The following is a 26,544-nucleotide window of genomic DNA, read 5'->3' on the forward strand; positions in this document are numbered from 1 at the left end:
GGGCAAGCGCTCTCTATAAACTCCATGCTAGTTCTTCAATCATTGCAAATGTGTCTGACTCGAACAGCCTCCTGTTGAAACACTTTCCCTGTTTCCCATAGGACGCTGTCATTGGATTAGTTATATTATCCAGACAGGAGTGCCATCCCTACTCCCGGTACTTCAGACTTGCTGACAGTCAAGGTTGTCCACCGGCACCGCACTGCCACCTACTCGACCGGACCTGCAAATTGGCTTGATTGTGTGCTCAGGACGCAACGATGGGGAAGGACGACGCAAGAGCAGAGTGGGACAATCCCATGCAATTTGTCCTGGCGTGTATATCATACGCGGTTGGACTGGGAAATGTGTGGCGTTTTCCATACTTGTGTCAAATGCATGGCGGGGGTAAGCAATATTTATTTATTTATTTATTTATTTATTTATTTATTGTTTTCCGACAACAGGTACAGCGCAGAGCCTAATTTCGGGTTTCATCCATAATATATTTTAAATTTAGGCCCACAGTTATTTTTGATTAAATATCGAACTGCAATATTTGACACTGTTTAAAATTAATGAAGACAATTACTGTTTACTGATTGAAAGTTGTAATGTAGGCTATATGAATAGCCAGTCAGTGGCCAATTTATTCACCTTTATTATGCGCAATGGCGCACTGATCTTGTGCGGTTGTAGAATGGGCTAGTTATTATTTTACCCTGGGTGAAACGTTATCAGTTTATTATCCATTTACAGGGAATCTGAAAGCTTACCGTATGGTTGTTAAACATTTCTAATGAGTGAAGGTGTTACTGTGCAGCCTTTTGTTTTCTTCCTCTAAAAGTTAATGGTGCAGGAAATTTGCAATGGTTTTGAAAAATTCTCTCACTTAGTTGTTAGTTCAATTAATATTTTTCATATTCCTCCCCATAAGTCACTGAGAACATTTAGTCCACTCAAAAACAGAGGGTATGCATGTACCAAAGCCCATACATAAAGGAGCTTTCAAAAGCACACGCATAAAATAACTTTCCACTCCAAGTTTGGATTGATACAGAGCCCACTTTTAACCCTTAACACGCCCCGTTGTTTGTCACAGAATAACAATGGATCAGCATTTGCTTTTGTATTTCGCTTTTAATGGTCTCAACTGATTACAAAGTTTTACAATTAGTAGCCTAACAGTCAACAGGTGTTTATGTTGTGTTCTTCCATTCATAGATTCCTAGAAAATGTTCACATACAGGAGACTCCTTGATGCCTCGGTTGCTTTAAGGCCCATATGTCCATTCCATAAATACAGATGTGGTATGCTAGTAGAGTTATTGTGTATTTATTATTGTAGAGTTATTGCCTTAATGTAACTGTCCAGTAAAAAAAAAAAAAGCAAAGTTAATATTCTGTTAACTCATACCCATATAATGTTGTTGTCTCGTCCTATACTCGTATTTGTGTCCAAAGCATAAATTGGATAAACAAAAACACTTCAAAAACCCCAACTCAAACTTGTATCTCAAACAGACAGTTTAAAAAATGCTTGCTATTTCCTCATCGAGTATCAAATCAATCAAATCGACAACAAAAAATGTCACATCCTTTGTACACAACAGGTGTAGACTAACGGTGAAATGCTTACGGACCCTTCCCAACAATGCAGAGAGTAATAACAAGAGGAATAAATACACAATGAGTAATGATAACTTGGCTATATACACAGGGTACCAGTACTGAGTCGATGTGTAGGGGTACGAGGTAATTGAGATAGATATGTACAGTGGGGAAAAAAAGTATTTAGTCAGCCACCAATTGTGCAAGTTCTCCCACTTAAAAAGATGAGAGAGGACTGTAATTTTCATCATAGGTACACGTCAACTATGATAGACAAATTGAGAAGAAAAAAATCCAGAAAATCACATCGTAGGATTTTTAATGAATTTATTTGCAAATTATGGTGGAAAATAAGTATTTGGTCACCTACAAACAAGCAAGATTTCTGGCTCTCACAGACCTGTAACTTCTTCTTTAAGAGGCTCCTCTGTCCTCCACTCATTACCTGTATTAATGGCACCTGTTTGAACTTGTTATCAGTATAAAAGACACCTGTCCACAACCTCAAACAGTCACACTCCAAACTCCACAATGGCCAAGACCAAAGAGCTGTCAAAGGACACCAGAAACAAAATTGTAGACCTGCACCAGGCTGGGAAGACTGAATCTGCAATAGGTAAGCAGCTTGGTTTGAATAAATCAACTGTGGGAGCAATTATTAGGAAATGGAAGACATACAAGACCACTGATAATCTCCCTCGATCTGGGGCTCCAAGCAAGATCTCACCCCGTGGGGTCAAAATGATCACAAGAACGGTGAGCAAAAATCCCAGAACCACACAGGTGGACCTAGTGAATGACCTGCAGTGAGCTGGGACCAAAGTAACAAAGCCTACCATCAGTAACACACTACGCCGCCAGGGACTCAAATCCTGCAGTGCCAGACGTGTCCCCCTGCTTAAGCCAGTACATGTCCAGGCCCGTCTGAAGTGCATTTGGATGATCCAGAAGAGGATTGGGAGAATGTCATATGGTCAGATGAAACCAAAATATAACTTTTTGGTAAAAACTCAACTCGTCGTGTTTGGAGGACAAAGAATGCTGAGTTGCATCCAAAGAACACCATACCTACTGTGAAGCATGGGGGTGGAAACATCATGCTTTGGGGCTGTTTTTCTGCAAAGGGACCAGGACGACTGATCCGTGTAAAGTAAAGAATGAATGGGGCCATGTATCGTGAGATTTTGAGTGAAAACCTCCTTCCATCAGCAAGGGCATTGAAGATGAAACGTGGCTGGGTCTTTCAGCATGACAATGATCCCAAACACACCGCCCAGGCAACGAAGGAGTGGCTTCGTAAGAAGCATTTCAAGGTCCTGGAGTGGCCTAGCCAGTCTCCAGATCTCAACCCCATAGAAAATCTTTGGAGGGAGTTGAAAGTCCGTGTTGCCCAGCGACAGCCCCAAAACATCACTGCTCTAGAGGAGATCTGCATGGAGGAATGGGCCAAAATACCAGCAACAGTGTGTGAAAACCTTGTGAAGACTTATAGAAAACGTTTGACCTGTGTCATTGCCAACAAAGGGTATATAACAAAGTATTGAGAAACTTTTGTTATTGACCAAATACTTATTTTCCACCATCATTTGCCAATAAATTCATAAAAAATCCTTCAATGTGATTTTCTGGAAAAAAAAATCTCATTTTGTCTGTCATAGTTGACCTGTACCTATGATGAAAATTACAGGCCTCTCTCATCTTTTTAAGTGGGAGAACTTGCACAATTGGTGGCTGACTAAATACATTTTTTCCCCACTGTAGGTAGGGCAAGTGACTAGGCAACAGTATAGATAATAAACAGTAGCAGCAGCGTATGTTATGAGTCAAAAGAGTTAGTGAAAAGAGGTCAATGCAGATAGTCTGGGTAGCTATTTGGTTAACTATTTAGTAGTCTTATGGCTTCCATAAGATACAGACTTGGTACAGACTTGGTGTATCGGTACCACTTGCCGTGCGGTAGCGGAGAGAACAGTCTGTGACTTGGGTGGCTGGAGTCTTTGACAAGTTTTAGGGCGTTCTTCTGACACCACCTGGTATAGTTGGCAGGGAGCTCGTCCCCAGAGATGTACTGGGCCGTACGCGCTACCCTCTGCAGGGCCTTGCGGTCGGATGCCAAGCAGTGATGTAGCCAGTCAAGATGCTCTAAATGGTGCAGCTATAGAACCTTTTGAGGATCTGAGGGTCCATGCCAAATCTTTTCAGCCTCCTGAGGGGGAAGAGGTGTTGTTGTGATGTGTTGGTGTGTGTGGACCATGTTAATTACTTAGTGATGTGGACACCGAGGAACTTGAAGCTTTTGACCCGCTCCACGACAGCCCCTTCGATGTGGATGGGGGCATGCTCAGCCCTCCGTTTCCTGTAGTCCACGATAAACTAATTTGTCTTGCTGACGTTGAGGGAGAGGTTGTTGTCTTGGCACCACACTGCCAGGTCACTGACCTTCTCGCTATAGGTAGTCTCATCGTTGTTGGTGATCAGGCCTACCACCGTCGTGTCGTCAGCAAACTTAATGAAGGTGTTGGAGTCATGCGCGGCCATGCAGTCGTGGGAGTACAGGAGGGGACTAAGCACGCACTCCTGAGGGGCCCCCATGTGTTGAGGGTCAGCATGGCGGGTATGTTGTAGCCTACCCTCACCACCTGGGGCCGGCCTGTCAGGAAGTTCAGGATCCAGTTTCAGAGGGAGGTGTTCAGTCCCAGGGTCCTGAGCTTAGTGATGAGCTTGTAAGGCTCTATGATGTTGAACGCTGAGCTGTAGTCAATGAACAGCATTCTCACATAGGTGTTCCTCTTGTTCAGGTGGGAGAGGGCAGTGTGGAGTGCAATAGAGTGCGTCAGCTGTGGATCTGTTGAGGCGGTATGCGAATTTGGAGTGGGTCCAGGGTGTCTGGGATGATGGTGTTGATGTGAGCCATGACCAGCCTTTCAAAGCATTTCATGGCTACAGATGTGAGTGCTACGGGGCAATAGTCATTTAGACAGGTTACCTTGGTGTTCTTGGGCACAGGGACTATGGTGGTCTGCTTGAAACATGTAGGTATTACAGACTGGGTCAGGGAGAGGTTGAAAATGTCAGTGAAGACACCCGCCAGCTGGTCAGTGCATGTTCTGAGTACGCATCCTGGTAATCCGTTTGGCCCCGCGGCTTTGTGAATTTTAACCTGTTTAAAGGTCCTACTCACATCGCCTATGGAGAGCGAGATCACACAGTCATCCAGAACTACTGGTGCTGTCATGCATGGTTCAGTGTTGCTTGCCTCGAAGTGAACATAGAAGGCATTTAGCTCCTCTGGTAGGCTTGCATCACTGGGCAGCTCACGGCTGGGTTTCCCTTTGTAATCCTTGACATCTGACGAGTGTCAGAGCCGGCGTAGTAGGATTAGATCTTAGTCCTGTATTGACACTTGGCCTGTTTGATGGCTCATCAGATGTCGTAGTGGGATTTCTTGTAAGTGTCTGGATTAGTGTCCCGCCTCTTGAAAGCTGCAGCTCTAGCCTTTAACTCAGTGCGTATGTTGCCTGTAAGCCATGGCTTTTGGTTGGGATATGTACCTACGGTCACTGTGGGGACGACGTTGTTGATGCGCTTATTAATGAAGCCGTTGACTGATGTGGTAAACTCCTCAATGTTATCAGATGAATCCCGGAACATATTCCAGTCTGTACTAGCGAAGCAGTCCTGTAGCTTAGCATCCGCTTCATCGGACCACTTCTGAATTGAGTGAATCACTGGTACTTCCTGTTTGAGTTTTTGCTTGTAAGCAGGAATCAGGAGGATAGAGATATGGTCCGATTTGCCATAAGGAGGGCGAGGGAGAGTCTTGTATGCGTTTCTGTGTGTGGAGTAAAGGTGACCTAGAGTTTTGTTGACTCTAGTTGCACAGGTGACATGATGGTAAAAATGAGGCAAAATGGATTTCAGTTTCCCTGCATTAAAATCACCGGCCACGAGAAGCGCCCTCTCTGGATGTGGATTTTCTTGTTTGCTTATGGCCCTATACAGCACGTTGAGTGCAGTCTTAGTGCCAGCATCGGTTTGTGGTGTATGATGTCATACTAATGAGCAGGGTGAGCTGGCCAATCAGCAGTCTAGAGGAGGATGAGCCGGCCAATCAGTGGTCTATTCGCATTAATATTTTTAATGACCGATATACACCCACACCATTCTGTTGTTGGAGTATGCCCACACCACCGGAGGTTGGTGGCACCTTAATTGGGGAGGACGGGCTCGTGGTAATGGCTGGAGCGGAATATGTGGAATGGTATCAAAAACATCAAACAAATCAAATCAAATCAAATCAAATTTTATTGGTCACATGCGCCGAATACAACAGGTGCAGACATTACAGTGAAATGCTTACTTACAGCCCTTAACCAACAGTGCATTTATTTTAAACAAAAAAGTAAGAATAAAACAACAACAAAAAAGTGTTGAGAAAAAAAGAGCAGAAGTAAAATAAAGTGACAGTAGGGAGGCTATATATACAGTAAAATAAAGTGACAGTAGGGAGGCTATATATACAGGGGGGTACCGTTGCATAGTCAATGTGCGGGGGCACCGGCTAGTTGAGGTAGTTGAGGTAATATGTACATGTGGGTAGAGTTAAAGTGACTATGCATAAATACTTAACAGAGTAGCAGCAGTGTAAAAAGGATGGGGTGGGGGGGCAGTGCAAATAGTCCGGGTAGCCATGATTAGCTGTTCAGGAGTCTTATGGCTTGGGGGTAGAAGCTGTTGAGAAGTCTTTTGGACCTAGACTTGGCACTCCGGTACCGCTTGCCGTGCGGTAGCAGAGAGAACAGTCTATGACTAGGGTGGCTGGAGTCTTTGACAATTTTGAGGGCCTTCCTCTGACACCGCCTGGTATAGAGGTCCTGGATGGCAGGGAGCTTTGCCCCAGTGATGTACTGGGCCGTACGCACTACCCTCTGTAGTGCCTTGCGGTCAGAGGCCAAGCAGTTGCCATACCAGGCGGTGATGCAACCAGTCAGGATGCTCTCGATGGTGCAGCTGTAGAATTTTTTGAGGATCTGAGGACCCATGCCAAATCTTTTTAGTCTCCTGAGGGGGAATAGGCTTTGTCGTGCCCTCTTCACGACTGTCTTGGTGTGTTTGGACCATGATAGTTCGTTGGTGATGTGGACACCAAGGAACTTGAAGCTCTCAACCTGTTCCACTACAGCCCCGTCGATGAGAATGGGGGCGTGCTCAGTCCTCTTTTTTTTCCTGTAGTCCACAATCATCTCCTTTGTCTTGGTCACGTTGAGGGAGAGGTTGTTGTCCTGGCACCACACGGCCAGATCTCTGACCTCCTCCCTATAGGCTGTCTCATCGTTGTCGGTGATCAGGCCTACCACTGTTGTGTCGTCGGCAAACTTAATGATGGTGTTGGAGTCGTGCCTGGCCATGCAGTCATGGGTGAACAGAGAGTACAGGAGGGGACTGAGCACGCACCCCTGAGGGGCCCCCGTGTTGAGGATCAGTGTGGCAGATGTGTTGTTACCTACCCTTACCACCTGGGGGCGGCCCGTCAGGAAGTCCAGGATCCAGTTGCAGAGGGAGGTGTTTAGTCCCAGGATCCTTAGCTTAGTGATGAGCTTAGAGGGCACTATGGTGTTGAATGCTGAGCTGTAGTCAATGAATAGCATTCTCACGTAGGTGTTCCTCTTGTCCAGGTGGGAAAGGGCAGTGTGGAGTGCGATAGAGATTGCATCATCTGTGGATCTGTTGGGGCGGTATGCAAATTGGAGTGGGTCTAGGGTTTCTGGGATTATGCTGTTGATGTGAGCCATGACCAGTCTTTCAAAGCACTTCATGGCTACAGACGTCAGTGCTACGGGTCGGTAGTCATTTAGGCAGGTTATCTTAGAGTTCTTGGGCACGGGGACTATGGTGGTCTGCTTGAAACATGTTGGTATTACAGACTCAGTCAGGGACATGTTGAAAATGTCAGTGAAGACACTTGCCAGTTGGTCAGCACATGCTCGGAGTACACGTCCTGGTAATCCGTCTGGCCCTGCGGCCTTGTGAATGTTGACCTGCTTAAAAGTCTTACTCACATCGGCTACGGAGAGCGTGATCACATAGTCGTCCAGAACAGCTGGTGCTCTCGTGCATGCTTCAGTGTTGCTTGCCTCGAAGCGAGCATAGAAGTGGTTTAGCTCGTCTGGTAGGCTTGTGTCACTGGGCAGCTCGCGGCTGTGCTTCCCTTTGTAGTCTGTAATAGTTTTCAAGCCCTGCCACATCCGACGAGCGTCAGAGCCAGTGTAGTATGATTCAATCTTAGACCTGTATTGACTCTTTGCCTGTTTGATGGTTCGTCGGAGGTCATAGCGGGATTTCTTATAAGCGTCCGGGTTAGAGTCCCGTTCCTTGAAAGTGGCAGCTCTACCCTTTAGCTCAGTGCGGATGTTTCCTGTAATCCATGGCTTCTGGTTGGGGTATGTACGTACGGTCACTGTGGGGACGACATCATCGATGCACTTATTGATGAAGCCAGTGACTGATGTGGTGTACTCCTCAATGCTGTCTGAAGAATCCCGGAACATGTTCCAGTCTGTGCTAGCAAAACAGTCCTGTAGCTTAGCATCTGCGTCATCTGACCACTTTTTTATTAGCCGAATCACTGGTGCTTCCTGCTTCAGTTTTTGCTTATAAGCAGGAATCAGGAGGATAGCGTTATGGTCAGATTTGCCAAATGGAGGGCGAGGGAGAGCTTTGTATGCGTCTTTGTGTGTGGAGTAAAGGTGGTCTAGAGTTTTTTCCCCTCTGGTTGCACATTTAACATGCTGGTAGAAATGAGGTAGAACGGATTTAAGTTTCCCTGCATTAAAGTCCCCGGCCACTAGGAGCGCTGCATCTGGATGAGCGTTCTCCTGTTGATTAATGGCCTTGTACAACTCATTCAGTGCAATCTTAATGCCAGCATTGGTTTGTGGTGGTAAATAGACAGCTATGAAAAATATAGATGAAAACTCTCTTGGTAAATAGTGTGGTCTACAGCTTATCATAAGATACTCTACCTCAGGCGAGCAAAACCTCGAGACTTCCTTAGTATTTGATTTTGTGCACCAGCTGTTGTTTACAAATATACACAGACCGCCACCCTTTGCCTTACCAGAGTCTGCAGTTCTGTCCTGCCGATGTAGCGTATAGCCCGCTAGCTGAATGTTGTCATTGTTGTCGTTCAGCCACGACTCCGTGAAACATAAGATATTACAGTTTTTAATGTCCCGTTGGTAGGATAACCGTAATCTTAAATCGTCCATTTTATTCTCAAAAGATTGAACATTGGCTAATAGGATTGATGGGAGAGGCAGTTTACTCGTTCGCCGTCGGATCCTTACAAGGCACCCGGATCTGCGTCCACGATATCTCCGTCTCTTCCTCACGCGAATGACGGGGATCTGGGCCTTGTCGGGAGTCTGTAGAATATCCCACAAAACATGGTTTCCATGTGTAAATAATTGAAGAGTTTCATTCCAAAATGCTCTATATACATTTTCTGAAATGTTGGTAAATTAGGTCTTATTGTTTAAAGAATTTATGAAAGAGATTGGTGTGTTATTTCACCATCTAATCAGGCTTGTTCAATGACAGACATGTATTTGTTTAAAATCTATCACTTGATGGTTTTATTTCAGAGAAACAAATAATCATGTTTTGTTGCAAGAAGCGAGAAATAAGTACTACTGCTTGGTTTTACACAGTTAAATGTGACAGATGTCACGCTCTGGCTCCGGGACTCTGTATGTTGAGCCAGGGTGTGTTCATTCGTTGGGTGTATTTCTATGTTTGAAGGAATGACTCCCAATCAGAGGCAACGAGTGTCAGCTGTGTGCTGGTTGTCTCTGATTGGGAGCCATATTTAACTGTCTGTGTTTCACTTTGTGTTTGTGGGTTTTTGTTCCTGTACGGTCTTTGTTACTGTGGACTTCACGAATCGTCTATTGTTTTGGTTTTCGTGCTTTATTTAATAAAGTCAATCATGTTCGCTCAACACGCTGCGTATTGGTCTACTCCTTTTGAAGACGATCGTGACAGAAAAACCCACCATACAACGACCAAGCAGCGTGTCCAGGAGCAGGCAGACTGGACATGGGAGGAAGCGCCGGGAAAGGAGATGGAGAGGCTGGCGATGGCCCAGGTGGGCAAAGTGTGGTCCTGGGAGGACATGCTCGGGGGCAAGGGACCTTGGGGTAGGATCAAGGCCCTGGCGAGAGAGGAGCAGCGGCGTCAGCAGTGCCATCGTCGGACGGACGAGAGGCACCCCCAAGAATTTTTTAGGGGGGGGCACAGGGCATGGACGACGGGGCTGACGGAGGCAGAGAAGGGGCGTATTCAAAAGGCCACCAGGTTACGGGGGCCACTGGTCAAAGTAGGGAAAGGAGGTTTAGAGGCACGGCGAGAGGTACTGGGGTGTGTTACCAGTCCTGTCCGGCCCGTTCCAGTTCCCGGAGTAGAGCCAGTGGTGTGTGTCCCCAGTACGGTCCGGCCTGTTACGGCCCCTCGCACCAAATGGACGGTGCGCGTCTCCAGCCCGGTCCGGCCTGTTCCTGCCTCTCGCACCAAGTCTACGGTGTGCGTCGACAGCCCTGCCCGGCCTGTTCCTGCTCCACGCACCAAGTCTACGGTGTGCGTCGACAGCCCTGCCCGGCCTGTTCCTGCTCCACGCACCAAGTCTACGGTGTGCGTCGACAGCCCTGCCCGGCCTGTTCCTGCTCCACGCACCAAGTCTACGGTGTGCGTCGACAGCCCTGCCCGGCCTGTTCCTGCTCCACGCACCAAACCTACGGTGTGCGTCGACAGCCCTGCCCGGCCTGTTCCTGCTCCACGCACCAAGTCTACGGTGTGCGTCGACAGCCCTGCCCGGCCTGTTCCTGCTCCACGCATCAAACCTACGGTGTGCGTCGACAGCCCTGCCCGGCCTGTTCCTGCTCCACGCACCAAGTCTACGGTGTGCGTCGACAGCCCTGCCCGGCCTGTTCCTGCTCCACGCACCAAACCTACGGTGTGCGTCGACAGCCCTGCCCGGCCTGTTCCTGCTCCACGCACCAAGTCTACGGTGTGCGTCGACAGCCCTGCCCGGCCTGTTCCTGCTCCACGCACCAAACCTACGGTGTGCGTCGACAGCCCTGCCCGGCCTGTCCCTGCTCCACGCACCAAGCCTACGGTGTGCGTCGTCAGCCTGGTCCAGCCCGTTCCTGCCACTCGCACCAAGCCAGGGGTGCGAGTCGTCAGCCTGGTCCAGCCCGTTCCTGCCACTCGCACCAAGCCAGGGGTGCGAGTCGTCAGCCTGGTTCAGCCCGTGCCTGCTACTCGCACCAAGCCCGGGGTGCGAGTCGTCAGCCTGGTAAGACCGGTCAGCTGCTCCACAACGGAGCGTAAGCAATCCGCTCCGTCAATGTCCAGTCCAGATCCAGCCAGCGGGGTCAGACCGGACCAGGGGCACTATGGGGGGTTGATTGGAGGGTGGTGGGCAAGGCCGGAGCCAGAACCGCCGCCGAGGAGGTATGCCCACCCAGCCCTCCCTTGTTTAGCCCTTATTGAGGCGCGGTCGCAGTCCGCGCCTTTAGGGGGGGGGTACTGTCACGCTCTGGCTCCGGGACTCTGTATGTTGAGCCAGGGTGTGTTCATTCGTTGGGTGTATTTCTATGTGGGTATGTCTGTTGGGTTCATTTCTATGTTTGAAGGAATGACTCCCAATCAGAGGCAACGAGTGTCAGCTGTGTGCTGGTTGTCTCTGATTGGGAGCCATATTTAACTGTCTGTGTTTCACTTTGTGTTTGTGGGTTTTTGTTCCTGTACGGTCTTTGTTACTGTGGACTTCACGAATCGTCTATTGTTTTGGTTTTCGTGCTTTATTTAATAAAGTCAATCATGTTCGCTCAACACGCTGCGTATTGGTCTACTCCTTTTGAAGACGATTGTGACAACAGATAACGAAACGTTTAATAAAGAACTGTACAAATGATACATTTGTGAAACAATATTATTTTTTAATTTAAAAAATGAATCACTATAGTAATGTGAGGTCTGTATGTAAAATGTTTACATTTGACATTATAGTAATCTCTTATCCAGAGCGAAAGTTAGTGCATTAAGATAGCTAGGTGAGACAACCACATATCACAGTGAAATATACAGGATACGAACATTCCATTCCAACTAAACAATGGATACATAGTGTTTTGCTAATAAAAAAATAAAAAAATAATAATACACATCTAGAATATATTCATAAAAAAACTGAGAACAGTAATATTTTACACACACACATGAAGGTACCCATAAGCAATCATTTTTTGGTGAAAAAACAAATGTGAAAAATGTGTGGATATAGCGTTTTGGAACGAAACTTCAATTATAGGTCATATTTCATAGAATTCTGGAAACACTGGACAGTTACTTTAAGGCAATGCCCCACCAACTTGACACTGACAGAGATAAGATGCCGGAAGAAAAATACACTTGAACTACCTCATGAAATTCTACCTCATGAAATGGTATACCTTTGTTGTTCTACCTTATAAATTGTTCTATCCTTGTTGTTTTAATATTTGCAAGAATGTATGCCCCCCTTGAGGCGACTTGCATGCCCCTATGAGGCTCTGGTTTAGGAGAAGCTGCTCAATACTAATAATCTACATCAGGCTTACACGTAATGACAGGACTTCAAGCATACAGTCATCAAAATGACATGTGTGACAACCAGTACATCATGAGTGTGGACAAATGACAGGAGGTCCCAAAAAGGATCATATTTACAAAATGAAATGTCCCTCTCATTGTTAAAAGATCGCAAGGTAAAACAGAAAGATAGGACATTAGGGGTTAGGGGTCTTGCATAATACATATTGAGGACCCCCTTAAGTTCTATATTATGTTATCATTGCATTGTGCATTTTTGTATTTTACAGTGTTTAAAAAAATCATTTGTCAGAGTGTAAATAATCACCTGATACACATTACAATAACATTATTTTACAATCATGTTTTTCTTGTGCAACAATTTGAGAAATCTGAGATTACAGTACAGGAAAAGCTATTTATTCCAATACTTCCAACTATTCCAACTTCCATCTAATCCTTATCCGATTATACAAGCTGTTTCTGTGTGAACACTCATTCTCAAGGGTTCATTACAGTCAAAGGAAGGTAGCATGAAGCATCTGAGAGCTAGAAGCATGGAATCTTCCATCTAACTGCTAAATTAGGGACAATTACATGCTATTTCTATACCACTATGTTCACCCACTGAGTTAATTAATTAATTAATTAATTAATTAATTAATTAATGAACGGACGGATGGATGGACGAGTGAATTAATGAATCCCAAAACGTTTCCAAGCCATTACCTGGTGCAGTGACTAACCCGTCTCTAGACTCGCTTTGACCTTGTGTTTGTGTCACTGAGCATGTCCCCCAGCTCCACTGTCGCCCTCACCCACTGCCCCCTTCTCTCCCTGCCCCCCTGCCTGCTTACTGTAATTACTGTCCACGACTCAGACTAGCAGGCTGGAAATCACAGGAGACAGGTCACTTTGACCCAGGCCAGACAGTTTTTTTGTGATCGCTATGAATACTGAGAAAGCCAGAGAGAACAGAACCCAGTAGAAACATGAATGAAGCTTTGTTTACATGTTAGACCCTTGATCAAAGAATAATGAAGGAAGCACTGTACTGCACTGCACCCTTTCTTTCCATGAATATATAGGGAGAAGAAATATGCAACAGCATACAAGGACCGAGACCACATTCATTATGTAAATAAAATAGAACTATTAAGAATGAGAACACATTTTCTGGGTGTCATGTGAATCTGAAGCTCAGTGCATTACCTTATAGATCATGTGTGTGTTTTTGTCTATGATACTGCAGGTATTGTACAAGTGGGTTTCTTTTGTGTGTTTTGAATGGTAAAATATACTGTATGTGTGTCCTTTTTCTGTCCTCAGGTGGCTTCCTGATCCCATACATGCTCATGCTGGTCCTGTTGGGTGTACCCTTGTTCTACATGGAGTTAGCCATTGGCCAGAAGATGCGTCTGGGCAGCATTGGAGCATGGAGAGCTATTAGCCCCTATCTGGGGGGAGTGGGTGAGTACTGAATATATACAGTACCAGTCAAAGGTTTGGACACACCTTCTCATTCCAGGGTTTTTCTTAATTTTTTACTATTTTCTACATTGTAGAATAATAGGGAAGACATCAAAACTATGAAATAACACATATGGAATCATGTAGTAACCAAAAAAGTGTTAAACAAAATGTTATATTTGAGAATCTTCAAAGTAGCTACCCTTTGCCTTGATGACAGCTTTGCATACTCTTTGCATTCTCTCAACCAGCTTCATGAAGTAGTCACCTGGAATGCATTGCAATTAACAGGTGTGACTTGTTAAAAGTTAATTTGTGTAATTTCTTTCCTTCTTAATGCGTTTGAGCCAATCAGTTGTGTTCTCACGAGGTAGGGTGGTTATACAGAAGATAGCCCTATTTGGTAAAAGACCAAGTTCATATTATGGCAAGAACAGCTCAAATAAGCAAAGAGAAACGACAGTCCATCATTAATTTAAGACATGAAGGTCAGTCAATCCGGAAAATGTAAAGAACTTTCAAAGTTTCTTCAAGTGCAGTCGCAAAAACGATCAAGCGCTATGATGAAACTGGCTCTCATGAGGACCGCCACAGGAAAGGAAGACCCAGAGTTACCTCTGCTGCAGAGGATAAATTCATTAGAATAACTGCACCTCAGATTGCAGCCCAAATAAATGCTTCTTGGAGTTCAAGTAACAGACATATCTCAACATCAACTGTTCAGAGGAGACTGCGTGAATCAGGCCTTCATGGTCGAATTGCTGCAAAACAAACACTACTAAAGGACACCAATAAAAAGAAGAGACTTGCTTGGGCGAAGAAACACGAGCAATGGACATTAGACCAGTGGAAATCTGTCCTTTGGTCTGATGAGTCCAAATTTGAGATTTTTGGTTCCAACCACCGTGTCTTTGTGAGACGCGGAGTAGGTGAACAGATGATCTCTGCATGTGTGGTTCCCACTGTGAAGCATGGAGAAGGAGGTGTGATGGTGTGGGGGTGCTTTGCTGGTGACACAGCATTCTGCAGCGATACGCCATCCCATCTGGTTTACGCTTAGTGGGACTATCATTTGTTTTTCCACAGGACAATGACACAAAACACACCTCCAGGCTGTGTAAGGGCTATTTGACCAAGAAGGAGAGTGATGGAGTGCTGCATCAGATGACCTGGCCTCCACAATCACCCGACTTCAACCCAATTGAGATGGTTTGGGATGAGTTGGACCGCAGAGTGAAGGAAAAGCAGCCAACAGGTGCTTAGCATATGTGGGAACTCCTTCAAGACTGTTGGAAAAGCATTCCAGGTGAAGCTGGTTGAGAGAATGCCAAGAGTGTGCAAAGCTGTCATCAAGGCAAAGGGTGGCTACTTTGAACAATCTCAAATCTAAAATATATTTTGATTTGTTTAACACTTTTTTGGTTACTACATGATTCCACATGTGTTATTTCATAGTTTTGATGTCTTCACTATTATTCTACAATGTAGAAAATAGTAAAAATAAAGAAAAACCCTTGAATGAGTAGGTGTGTCCAAACTTTTGACTGGTACTGTATATATATGATTTATTTATTAATTATTAATACTTTTTTTGGACAGAGGACACTGCACATAGTGCTGCATGTATGGGTGCACACTGCCATTGAAAAAAGTACATAAACTTGCCTATAATTTATCACACACATATTTAAATATATGGTTTTGTTACATTTAGGCCAGTACTACTGTGTCAAATATACAGTGTTGGGGAAGCTAAATATAGTTTATAGTTTAAGCTACCAATATATAGTTAACTAAAGTTACTTTGAAAAAGTAGTTCATTACATACAAACTACTTTGTGAAAAATTACCATATGTAAATCTGAAATGTCATCGATTACAAATTGCAAGAATAGATCACTTTGGGGTCATTTGTTAACAAAATGTGTAATTTAGCCTATTAAACACAAAAATGATGTTTCAAGTGAGAATTAGGCAGGTCTGAAGAAAGGAAAGTATTGCCTATTTCACCCATATTTTCTATTCTTTTTGCAAAAAATGTAGTGTGTAGTTCCAGTAGTTAACTACACCACTACCTGGCAAATAAGTAATTAACCAGAGGGTTCTACATGGAAACCAAATGGGTTCAACCTGGAACTAAAAAGGTTCTACCTGCAACCAAAAAGGGTTATCCTATGGGGACGGCCCGAAGAACCCTAAAATGTAAGCTACTGTAAAAAGTAATTAAATTACTAGTTGAATTACATGTAGTTTACTTCTCCCCAACACTGCAAATCTATTTCAACAACCAAATAAAAGTATCCTTATCAAAGATGCAAATGAAATATTATCTGCTTATAGTTTAAATAGATATGTTCCTCTCTCTGCTGGTTCCAGGTCTGGCCAGTGTTGTGACCTCCATGTACCTATGCCTCTATTACAATGTCATCAATGCATGGAGTTTCTGGTACCTCTTCCATTCATTCCAGGTTAGTTCCAGTCTCACAATGGCAAAATTATCTTTATTTTCAATAGAGCAATTCAAAGTATTTGACCTGCATTCAGATGTATGATGTGATCATAAAATGTAGACAATCTTCAATAAGTTGTTACAATCTTATTACAAGCTGTATCAACAGGCTCACTCAGCTTTGAGGACAGACTATTGGTGTTGTGCAGACTGTTTTGTTTGGATCCTTAGAAGATACAATTAATTGCTCTAGTGCTATCTGTAACGTCCTGTGCCTGACCTGACCTGTGCTGTTTCCTCCCACTCTGCTCCAGTCGGTCCTGCCATGGGCAGAGTGCCCGATTAACAGCAACCTGACCGGCCCTGTGGAGGAATGTGAGCGGGCCACGCCCACCCAGTACTTCTTCTACAGAGAGACCCTGGACATTTCCGGGTCCATCGAGGAGAATGGAGGGATCCACATGGGACAGGCGCTCTGCCTCCTGCTGGCCTGGATGATTGTCTACCTGTTCATCGTCAAGGGGGTCAAGTCCACCGGGAAGGTGAGAGGTCAGAGGTCAGCTCGGTAACGATGGACAGGGTCAAGACAGTTATGGCACAATTATGTCATGCAAGCTGCAGATCTAGTGGATGTAGGTCACTATCGTCTCCTATGTCATACAGGTAACTGCCCAAAAAAGGAAACACCAACATAAAGTGTCTTAATAGGTTATTGGGCCACCACGAGCCAGAACAGCTTCAATGCACCTTGGCATATATTCTATAAGTGTCTGGAACTCTATCGGAGGGATGTAACACCATTCTTACATGAGAAATTCCATAATTTGGTGTTTTGTTGATGGTGGTGAAAACGCTGTCGTAGGCGCTGCTCCAGAATCTCCCATAAGTGTTTAATTGGGTTCAGATCTGGTGAATGAGACGGCCATGGCATATGGTTTACATAGTTTTCATGCTCTTCAAACTATTCAGTGAACCCTCATGCCCTGTGGATGGGGGCATTGTCATCCTATGGGAGAATAGCCATGGTGGCCAAAATAATGGCCTGCCCAGCATTTTAATACATGACCCTAAGTATTTTGGGATGTTAATTGCTTAATTAACTCAGGAACCACACCTGTGTGAAAGCATCTGCTTTCAATATACTTTGTATCCCTCATTTAGTCAAGTGTTTCCATTATTTTGGCAGTTACCTGTATTTTTACTGAGCAGAGGAAAACAGTCAGCTGAGAAGTGACCTCGAAAACAAAGGAAAGGGTCAAGAAAGTTATTCGTAATGGCGAGACAAGGTACAAACAGTTCAAGACTCTAAATGGTCCAAAAATTGTCCATCAAGGCGAATAAAACAATTACAGTTTGTGGCTGCAGAGTTTGCCAACTCAGAATGATGGGGCAGGGGAAGGGGAAGCAGATCCAATGGATCTTTACTGAACTGAGGAAAACATCAGCTGAGAGAGTGAGGGGGCCTCATAGGAAAGTTTTGAAAACCTTGGCCTACTTCATCACATAACTATCTAGAGTGGGAGTCTCTGAGGAGACAAGCCAGGGTGAAAGTAAAGGATACTGTGTCAACACAGACAGAGAACTGTTTTCTGGTCTGCTGTTCACAGTGGATTCATGGCAGGGCCGGGGTTATGGGCGGGCCCTAGGGTGCCTGGCCCGCCCTGCCGTACCTCCTTGCCCATCCGAATAAAATATAGAAATATTAATAATTTATTTGACCGAGACGCGCACTGACAGAAAGACGCATCAATCTCAGATAAAGCATCCGAGCGATCGAAACAGCACCCCTCTGTCTCCGTATGTGTAGACCATGTATCTGATGCTGTCTATACAAAAGGAGTATGGCATGTTTTACTTTTTCAGGCCAGACAGCATCAGATACATGGGCTAAATTTGTACATATACATTTTTACATTTTAGTCATTTAGCAGACGCTCTTATCCAGAGTGACTTACAGTAGTGAGTGCATACATTTTCATACTTTTTTTCCATACTGGTCCTACATATAGTAAGACAGAGGCCGCTGTTTGCTCGCTAGTTTCAGCAGAGAGGAAGAGGCGACGCAAGAGGGCTCACTCTCGCCAAACTCTGTCCTGAACAAGCCCAATGCGTTTCTATGGGCATAATATGCAGACCTAAGCTTGTCGCCTGCATTCCTGCCTTTGGGACAACGACTCGCATTGTTAGGGCGGAGACATGAGAATCTCGTCATTATATACAAATCTCTGGTTTCAGCCACTGTTCGGATGCTGGCTTCCCCTAAAGTAAATTGATGTTTTGCCAAAATTATATAATTACTCCTGTCTAAATAAAATCATTAGAAATACTTTACCAGAGAGTGTCACGCCCTGGCTCTGGGGACACTTGTATGTTGAGCCAGGGTGTGAGTTTCCTTGATTCTAGTTGTTGAATTTCTATGTTGGCCAGAGTGGTTCTCAATCAGAGGCAACGAGTGTCAGCTGTTGCTGGTTGTCTCTGATTGGGAACCACATTTAGACAGGCTGTTTTCCCACAGTGGTTGTGGGATCTTGTTCCTTTTGGTTTGTACCGTAGGACTGCACGTATCGTTTGTTGTTTTGTTCGGGTGATTACTCTATTAAATAAAATATGTTCACCTTCAACGCTGCGCCTTGGTCCTCTGTTCCCGACGATCGTGACAGAAGATCCCACCAAGACTGGACCAAGCAGCGTGTCCAGGAGCCATCGCCAGGGAGATCTCTAGCGGATCTCCTTCGCCTCCTCGACTGGGTCAAGCCGTGTGAGGAGGAGAGGGGCTTGACGTGGAAGCAGAAGGGCGAGAGGCTGGCGAAAAATATGGAGACCGGGTCCACGGGTAGGAGAGAGGCCCAGAAATTTTTTAGGGGGGGGCTCACGCCGTGGATGACGGGGCAGCAGGAGACCGCGATAGAGCGGCCCAGCGGGTTGGCAGAGGAGGCCGCCAGGTTACGGGGGCCACTGGTCAAAGAGGGGAAGGAAGGTGTAGAGGCACGGCGAGAGGTACTGGGGTGTGTTACCAGTCCGGTCCGGCCCGTTCCAGATCCCTGCGTAGGGCCAGTGGTGTGTGTCCCCAGTACGGTCCGGTCTGTTCCTGCTCCCCGCACCAAGCCTATGGTGCGCGTCGCCAGCCCGGCCCGCCTGTTCCTGCTCCCCGCACCAAGCCTATGGTGCGCGTCGCCAGCCCGGCCCGGCCTGTTCCTGCTCCCCGCACCAAGCCAATGGTGCGCATCGCCAGCCCGGCCCGTCCTGTTCCTGCTCCCCGCACCAAGCCAATGGTGCGCGTCGCCAGCTCGGCCCGGCCTGTTCCTGCTCCCCGCACCAAGCCTATGGTGCGCGTCGCCAGCCCGGCCCGGCCTGTTCCTGCTCCCCGCACCAAGCCAATGGTGCGCGTCGCCAGCCCGGTCCGGCCCGCTCCTGCTCCCCGCACCAAGCCAATGGTGCGCGTCGCCAGCCCGGTCCGGCCCGCTCCTGCTCCCCGCACCAAGCCAATGGTGCACTTCGCCAGCCCGGTCCGGCCCGTTCCTGCTCCCCGCACCAAGCCAATGGTGCGCGTCGCCAGCCCGGTCCGGCCCGCTCCTGCTCCCCGCACCAAGCCAATGGTGCGCTTCGCCAGCCCGGTCCGGCCCGTTCCTGCTCCCCGCACCAAGCCAATGGTGCGCGTCGCCAGCCCGGCCCGGCCCGCTCCTGCTCCCAGCACCAAGCCTATGGTGCGCGTCGCCAGCCCGGTCCGGCCCGCTCCTGCTCCCCACACCAAGCCAGTGGTGTGCGTCGTCAGTCCGGCACGGCCCGTGCCTGTTCCCCACACCAAGCCAGTGGTGTGCGTCGTCAGTCCGGCACGGCCCATGCCTGTTCCACCGGTGCCTGGTCCGGCACCGGTCAGCTGCTTCACGCCGGAGCTAGAGCAATCCGCTCCACCAGTGTGCAGTCCAGCTCCGGCCAGCGGGGCCAGACCGGACCAGGGGTACTTTGGGGGGTTGGAGAGGGAGTGGGGATCAGGCCCGGAGCCGGATCCGCCGCCAAGGCGGAGTGCCCACCCGGTCCCTCCCCTGTGGTATTTAGTTGGCGCGGTCGGAGTCCGCGCCTTTAGGGGGGGGTACTGTCACGCCCTGGCTCTGGGGACACTTGTATGTTGAGCCAGGGTGTGAGTTTCCTTGATTCTAGTTGTTGAATTTCTATGTTGGCCAGAGTGGTTCTCAATCAGAGGCAACGAGTGTCAGCTGTTGCTGGTTGTCTCTGATTGGGGACCACATTTAGACAGGCTGTTTTCCCACAGTGGTTGTGGGATCTTGTTCCTTTTGGTTTGTACCGTAGGACTGCACGTATCGTTTGTTGTTTTGTTCGGGTGATTACTCTATTAAATAAAATATGTTCACCTTCAACGCTGCGCCTTGGTCCTCTGTTCCCGACGATCGTGACAGAGAGCTTGACTTAGCCACATAGGATCATTAGCTTCTTCATTTTTTAAACTAGCTGTGGATTGTTTCAAATCACAAGTGCATAGGCTTATATCTCTCTCCAGAATGCATGCACTCAGCTCTCAAGAATGTGCTCCAATGTCTCCCAACAATTCTTGCACATTCATTGTTTTATTGTGTGAATTGTTTGCCCTTTGATTGTTTATTTTGATAAATTCGCCATTACATACAGTATGTAACCAGTAGGCCTAATAAAGGTACTGTTAATCCCCCGTCATTTGGTTACATACATTTCTGTTAATGCATGTATTACAGTCATTTACCGTTCTCATTCTTGGAGTGGAAACGTTTGCAGAGTTTACAACCTGCTACACTTCTGAGAAACAAGTTTTGGTTTATTTAGGAGTTTTGTTTGGAGTGCTCCATGTGAGCAATTAGCATGTGTATGGTTTCTCTGTCATAATTTAAAGGAGTGCACATGTCTGAGCACGCCAACCTGCTGAGTTGATACAATGTTGCACTTCACTGTGCTACGCCACTGGAAACAGGCATAGTAGAGAGATTAATGCGATTGAAAAAATAGAATTTTCAACAGGGTATTTTCTACAGTTTTTATTTTACTTTGTTGACGATGGAGGTTATAGGTCTACTGCTGCATTGGCCTATAGGCTATCTCTGAGTTCCATGTGCTAATTTCTTTAGCCGCCAATGGATCACAGTGTATCAATGTGTCCATGTGGCAAAGGCTGGTGCTCTTGCATTAGTTGCAGTTTAACTTTGAGATTTGTATTATTTAAATGAAACTGTTCCATGAAAAATAACTGGCACGCAGATGGGTAGAAATGGTAGGATAAATTGTAAGCTTCCCCAAACTTGAAACTCATGAGCTGCCTATGATCTTTATTATAACACGCAAGCGCGTGCACACAGGAGGTCCCGTGAAAACTGATTCGTTCTGATTCGTTCTGGCACCGGCCCTGATTCAAGGGGCTTTTGATATTGATATGATCTCTCATCTAAAATGACCTAAAAGAGGTTCATCAAATGAAATCACATTTTAATCGTCACATGCTTCGTAAACAACAGGTGTAAATTAACAGTGAAATGCTTTCTTATGGGCCCTTCCCAACAATGCAGAGAGAAATAATAGAAAAGTAATGACATCGTTATCGATTGATGGAAAGATATACACAAACAAGTTCACTTTCACCTACAACTTCACAATAAATTCAGCGAGCAACGTTATAAAACCGTGGGAAAAGCGTGCCAAATCTGTGTTAGCAAACAGGCAATCAGTGCAGCATAGCTGAACTTTGACCCTGAATCCTCCTGCTGTTTCTGCCCGCTCTAGGTGGTGTACTTCACAGCCACCTTCCCCTACCTGGTCCTCATCATCTACCTCATCCGTGGGGTCACCCTTCACGGAGCCATCAACGGTGTCAAGTACATGTTCACGCCTAAGGTATGAATGATTAGATGAATGAAATAACGTTATTGAGCCCCAATAGCCTCCGTTTTCACAGCCAAGGTATGGTGGCTCATGGACATTGCTTTGTTCTGTTTAATCATGCTTTACATATGTGTGTGTGCTACTAATGTGTGTGTGTGTGTTTGCTGTCTCAGATGGAACAGCTGGCCAACCCCACTACGTGGATCAACGCGGCCACTCAGATCTTCTTCTCTCTGGGCCTGGGCTTTGGATCCCTCATCGCCTTTGCCAGCTACAACCAGTACAACAACAACTTTGAGAAGCAGGCCATCGTCGTGTCCATAGTCAACAGTGGCACCTCCATCTTCGCCAGTATCGTCACTTTCTCCATCTATGGCTTCAAGGCCACCTTCAACTACGAGAGCTGCCTGGAGAGGTGAGGCCCTGGGTGGGATCGCGGCCTGGTTGGTTGTCTCATTGACTTTGGCATTGAACTTTCAACTCAGAGTAGTAGGTGACACCAGTCAGCAGCACTCAGCAAGTAGAAACGTAAACAATTCTAGGTCAAACATATACAATTAATTTAATGTCTGTAGACTGTAGCAGTTTCTGCAGACATACAGATGGAACAGATGGCAGGTGCTTGGACTTGGGAAGGCATTATAATCTAGATCAGCAATGAGAGGAAATGTATAGGGGGCTAGACATACTGTATGCTTCAGATCAGAAATGCCCTTTCCAGTGGTGTAGCACAGCCATTAATAATGTCATAAACCATGGCAAAATGTTTAGAATGACAGGAAATTAGCTATAAAACTGCAAAATCTTCTTTCGACCTCATGGCAAAATGCGTAGAATAGCAGAAAATTTGCTTTAAAACTGCAACATTTTCTCTCAGCCTCATAGCAAAATGTGTAGAATAGAATGATATTAGCTATAAAACAGCACATGTTTCTCTCTGCCAGTGGTGTACCGCTATAATACTGCGCTACACTACTGGCCCTTTCATGACACTGACATTTCTCGTCTTCTCCCAGGATGCGACTGCTGCTCCTGAACACCTTTGATCTAGCAGAGGACACCATCAGTCTGGAGAATGTCAACCACTGGATCGCTGAGCTGAACAGCACACACCCAGAACAGTTTGCTAGTCTGGGAGGTAGGCTGGAGACCTGTGACCTAGAGGCTGAACTAGACACGGTAGGTAATCATGATGACACACAACTCAAATGAACTAATAAACTCAATAGAACTTAATTTACTACCTCTCTTAGGGCTCGATTCAATCTGAATCGGGGAAGTTCTGCGATATAGCGCGACTGAAATTTAAAGGCAATGTTCCTGCGTTCACGGAGACTGCATTCAGGGTAAATGCTGCATAAATCGACTCAATCCGATCTTACCTTTACATTTCAACCGCACTACAGTGCAGAACCTCCGCGATATGGATTGAATCGAGCCCTTAATCAAACAAAATACCTCTGCTTTCCTGCCAATATGTAAAGGCAATAAAAACTTCTCTCACCATTCTATAAATCTTTAATCTTTTAGTCATTGTTCAAAGTCACCTATTCAACTTTATTCGACTCTGTAGTGGTGGTAGTGAGATGTGGCAAATATCATTGGCTGTTGCAGTTACAATTAATGTTAATATTTAATTGTCAATGCTCTCCTGGATTTTCCATTTTGTCCATCCCACTTATGTTTCCAATGGACAAAAGCAAAAAATTAAATACTGACTTTAGCCACTTGAATAATAATTTGCGCTATGCGGGACTGAATATCCACTAAGCTCGCTCTCGCTCTCGCTCTCGCTCTCGCTCTCTCCCTCTCCCTCTCCCTCTCCCTCTCCCTCTCCCTCTCCCTCTCCCTCTCCCTCTCCCTCTCCCTCTCCCTCTCCCTCTCCCTCCTCTCAGGCTGTCGAGGGTACAGGCCTGGCCTTCATAGTGTACAGTGAGGCCATTAAGAACATGCCCGTGTCTCAGCTGTGGTCTGTGCTCTACTTCATCATGCTCCTGCTGCTGGGCATGGGCAGTATGCTGGGCAACGTCATCGCCGTCATCACCCCCCTCAGTGACTTGAAGTTCATCAACCGCTACATGAGCACCAAAACACTCAATGGTGAGAGAGAAGGGGTGATGAGGGGAAGAGGAGGGTTGAGCTAATGTGAACATGAAGCTAGTTTTAGGGTTGAGGTTGAGGGTAAGTGTTGAGCTAAGGTGTGAACATGAAGCTAGGGTTAGGGTTGATCTGGGGTGCGGACATGAAGCTAGGTTTAGGGTTGACTCGGGCATGTCTTGTCCTTTAGGTTGGTGTGTCTGTTCTGCCTGCTGCTTGAGTTAGGTGTGTGTGTGTGTATGTGACTAACAGGTGTGTTGTCCCATCCTACATTTTACATTTTAGTCATTTATCAGATGCTCTTATCCAGAGTGACTTACAATTAGCGCATTCATCTTAAGATAGCTAAGTGAGATAACCACATATCACAGTCATAGTAAGTAAATTTTTTCTCAATAAAGAAGTTATCATCAAAGTCAGTGCTTGTAGGAAAGGATAAGTGCACCTTTTTTTTGGGGGGGGGGGGGGGTAAGACTGAGATGTCTTATTTAAGATACTATTGGAAGAGATAGGGTTTCAGACGTTTTCGGAAGATGGCAGGGACTCTGCTGTCTTAGCATCGGGGGAAGCTGGTTCCACCATTGGGGTGCCAGGACTGAGAGGAGCTTGGACTGGGCTGAGTGGGCCAATCCTCTAGGTTTGGTGTGTGCGTGTGACTAACAGGTGTGTTGTCATATCCTGTAGGTCTGGTGTGTCTGTTCTGCCTGCTGCTTGGCCTGGGCTTCACCACCCGATCTGGGAACTACTGGTTCACCATGTTCAACGACTATGGAGCCACCTTCTCTCTGCTCTTCATCGTCCTCATCGAAGTTATCACCGTCTGCTACATATATGGCATCAAAAGGTGTGTGTGTGTGTGTGTACAATATTGACAATGAAGAATGACTCATTTCAGAAGCTTTCTAAGCATCATCACCTTTGCTGTTCGAAATCAGAAAAACTAACATCTTGTCGTACAGTACCTTATCTCCAAGAAACAATAGTTGAGCTGACATTATTTGAAACAGTTTCTACTCCAGAATGTGTAGCCCTACTGCAGTTTTGTTAGCAGCTAGTAGTTAAATCTTTAAAGTACCTCATAAAAGCTGTATTGTGTCCAGTAATGCCAAACAAAACTTAGCATAATCATCCACAAATACCTCACATTCCTTTCACTCTGCTCTCAGGCTTTTGTGTTGGCTGTACTGTAGTTTTTTAAGTTGGGCTTGTACTGTTTATTAAAAGCAAAATGGCTTATGAAGCATAGAAGCAATGTCCTTTGAATGTTGAAGGAATGTTGAAACTAAAATACCATGGTTGTCTTTTGCCCATCCAAAATATATGAAAGTATTTTAAGGAAGGGAAAGGGGAATACCTAGTCAGTTGCACAACTGAATACATTCAATCAAAATGTGTCTTCCGCATGTAACCCAACCCCTCTGATTTAGAGAGGTGCGGGGGGCTGCCTTAATCAACATAGTCATCATGTCAATGCTCCTGCAACCTTTCCCTCTCCAGGTTTGAGAAGGATGTAGAAGACATGTTAGGTCATCGTCTTAACTGGTACTGGAAGATCATGTTGGCAGGAGTCAGTCCCATCCTTCTCATCGCACTATTCATCTTCTACATAATCAACTACATCCAGGGAGGAACGCCCACATACCAGGCCTGGAACAAGGAACTGGTAAGACCTCTCTTTTTATCTCCAATATCTTATCAATAACCCTGATATTACACTAACAAGCACAGCACTTGCCCAGAAAACTGGTAAGATAAGATAGTACTTTATTAATCCCCAAAGGGGGATTTGATTGTACCCGTCATACATGAATGAAAGAAAAGCACTGGCACAGACTATGCTGCTTCGGGTTTTATTCATGCACCCAGATACAATGTTGATCCCTGCCTGTCCTGTTGTCTCCCTCTCCTCAAGGGGAAGTCTGTGGTGACGGAGTATCCTCCCTACGCCCAAGCCTTCATCGGCCTCCTCCTAGCCTCCTCTGTCTGCTGTATCCCTCTGACGGCCCTCTACGCCTACTGTAAGAAGAGGAACCTGGCCAGTGGGAAGAGAGAGCGCACTGTCAGCACTGTGTCAGCGTAAAGACCCGCTAGTTTTAGGATCGACTGATCGACAGTCTACTGTCCGTATCATGGCTGTGTTAACAGAACAGGACCTCAAGCCAAAGGCCCTCTTTCTCTCACCGGGGCAGGCTGGCTCGCCCGCTGTGCTGCTGGTGGACAGACTGGCATACTTGTACCTAGCATTAGGCCTAGTCGTCCTTTGGCATCTAACACTTACTGGGATATAATAGTGAACTTTTGTATTTTGATTAGTTCTATTAGTATTTTTGTAGTTGCGGTTCTGAGCAGGGCTTAGAACTACATCCAAAATATTTCAGAAGTGAAGAACGAACAAATTATCTTGTCAATGGTTTATTGCATTGTTTAAAGGCCCAGTGCAGTCAAAA

At 46.0% G+C, this 26,544-nt stretch overlaps 1 protein-coding gene across 1 annotated transcript; it reads left to right on the plus strand.

The window, feature by feature from the left end:
* Window positions 1-260: 260 nt before the first annotated feature.
* On the plus strand, window positions 261-26,177 carry LOC311139941 (sodium- and chloride-dependent transporter XTRP3-like; the record flags this gene model as incomplete). The annotated part of the gene is made up of 11 exons (XM_084174939.1): window positions 261-387; window positions 13,549-13,689; window positions 16,066-16,157; window positions 16,453-16,680; window positions 21,902-22,012; window positions 22,174-22,415; window positions 23,017-23,179; window positions 23,896-24,100; window positions 24,782-24,941; window positions 25,595-25,760; window positions 26,010-26,177. 11 exons carry the CDS (start codon window positions 261-263, stop codon window positions 26,175-26,177), a joined length of 1,803 nt encoding a protein of 600 aa, XP_084031065.1.
* Window positions 26,178-26,544: the final 367 nt, after the last annotated feature.

The sequence above is a fragment of the Coregonus lavaretus genome (assembly GCF_964263955.1).
Source record: "Coregonus lavaretus genome assembly, chromosome: 13".
Lineage (NCBI taxonomy): Eukaryota > Metazoa > Chordata > Actinopteri > Salmoniformes > Salmonidae > Coregonus > Coregonus lavaretus.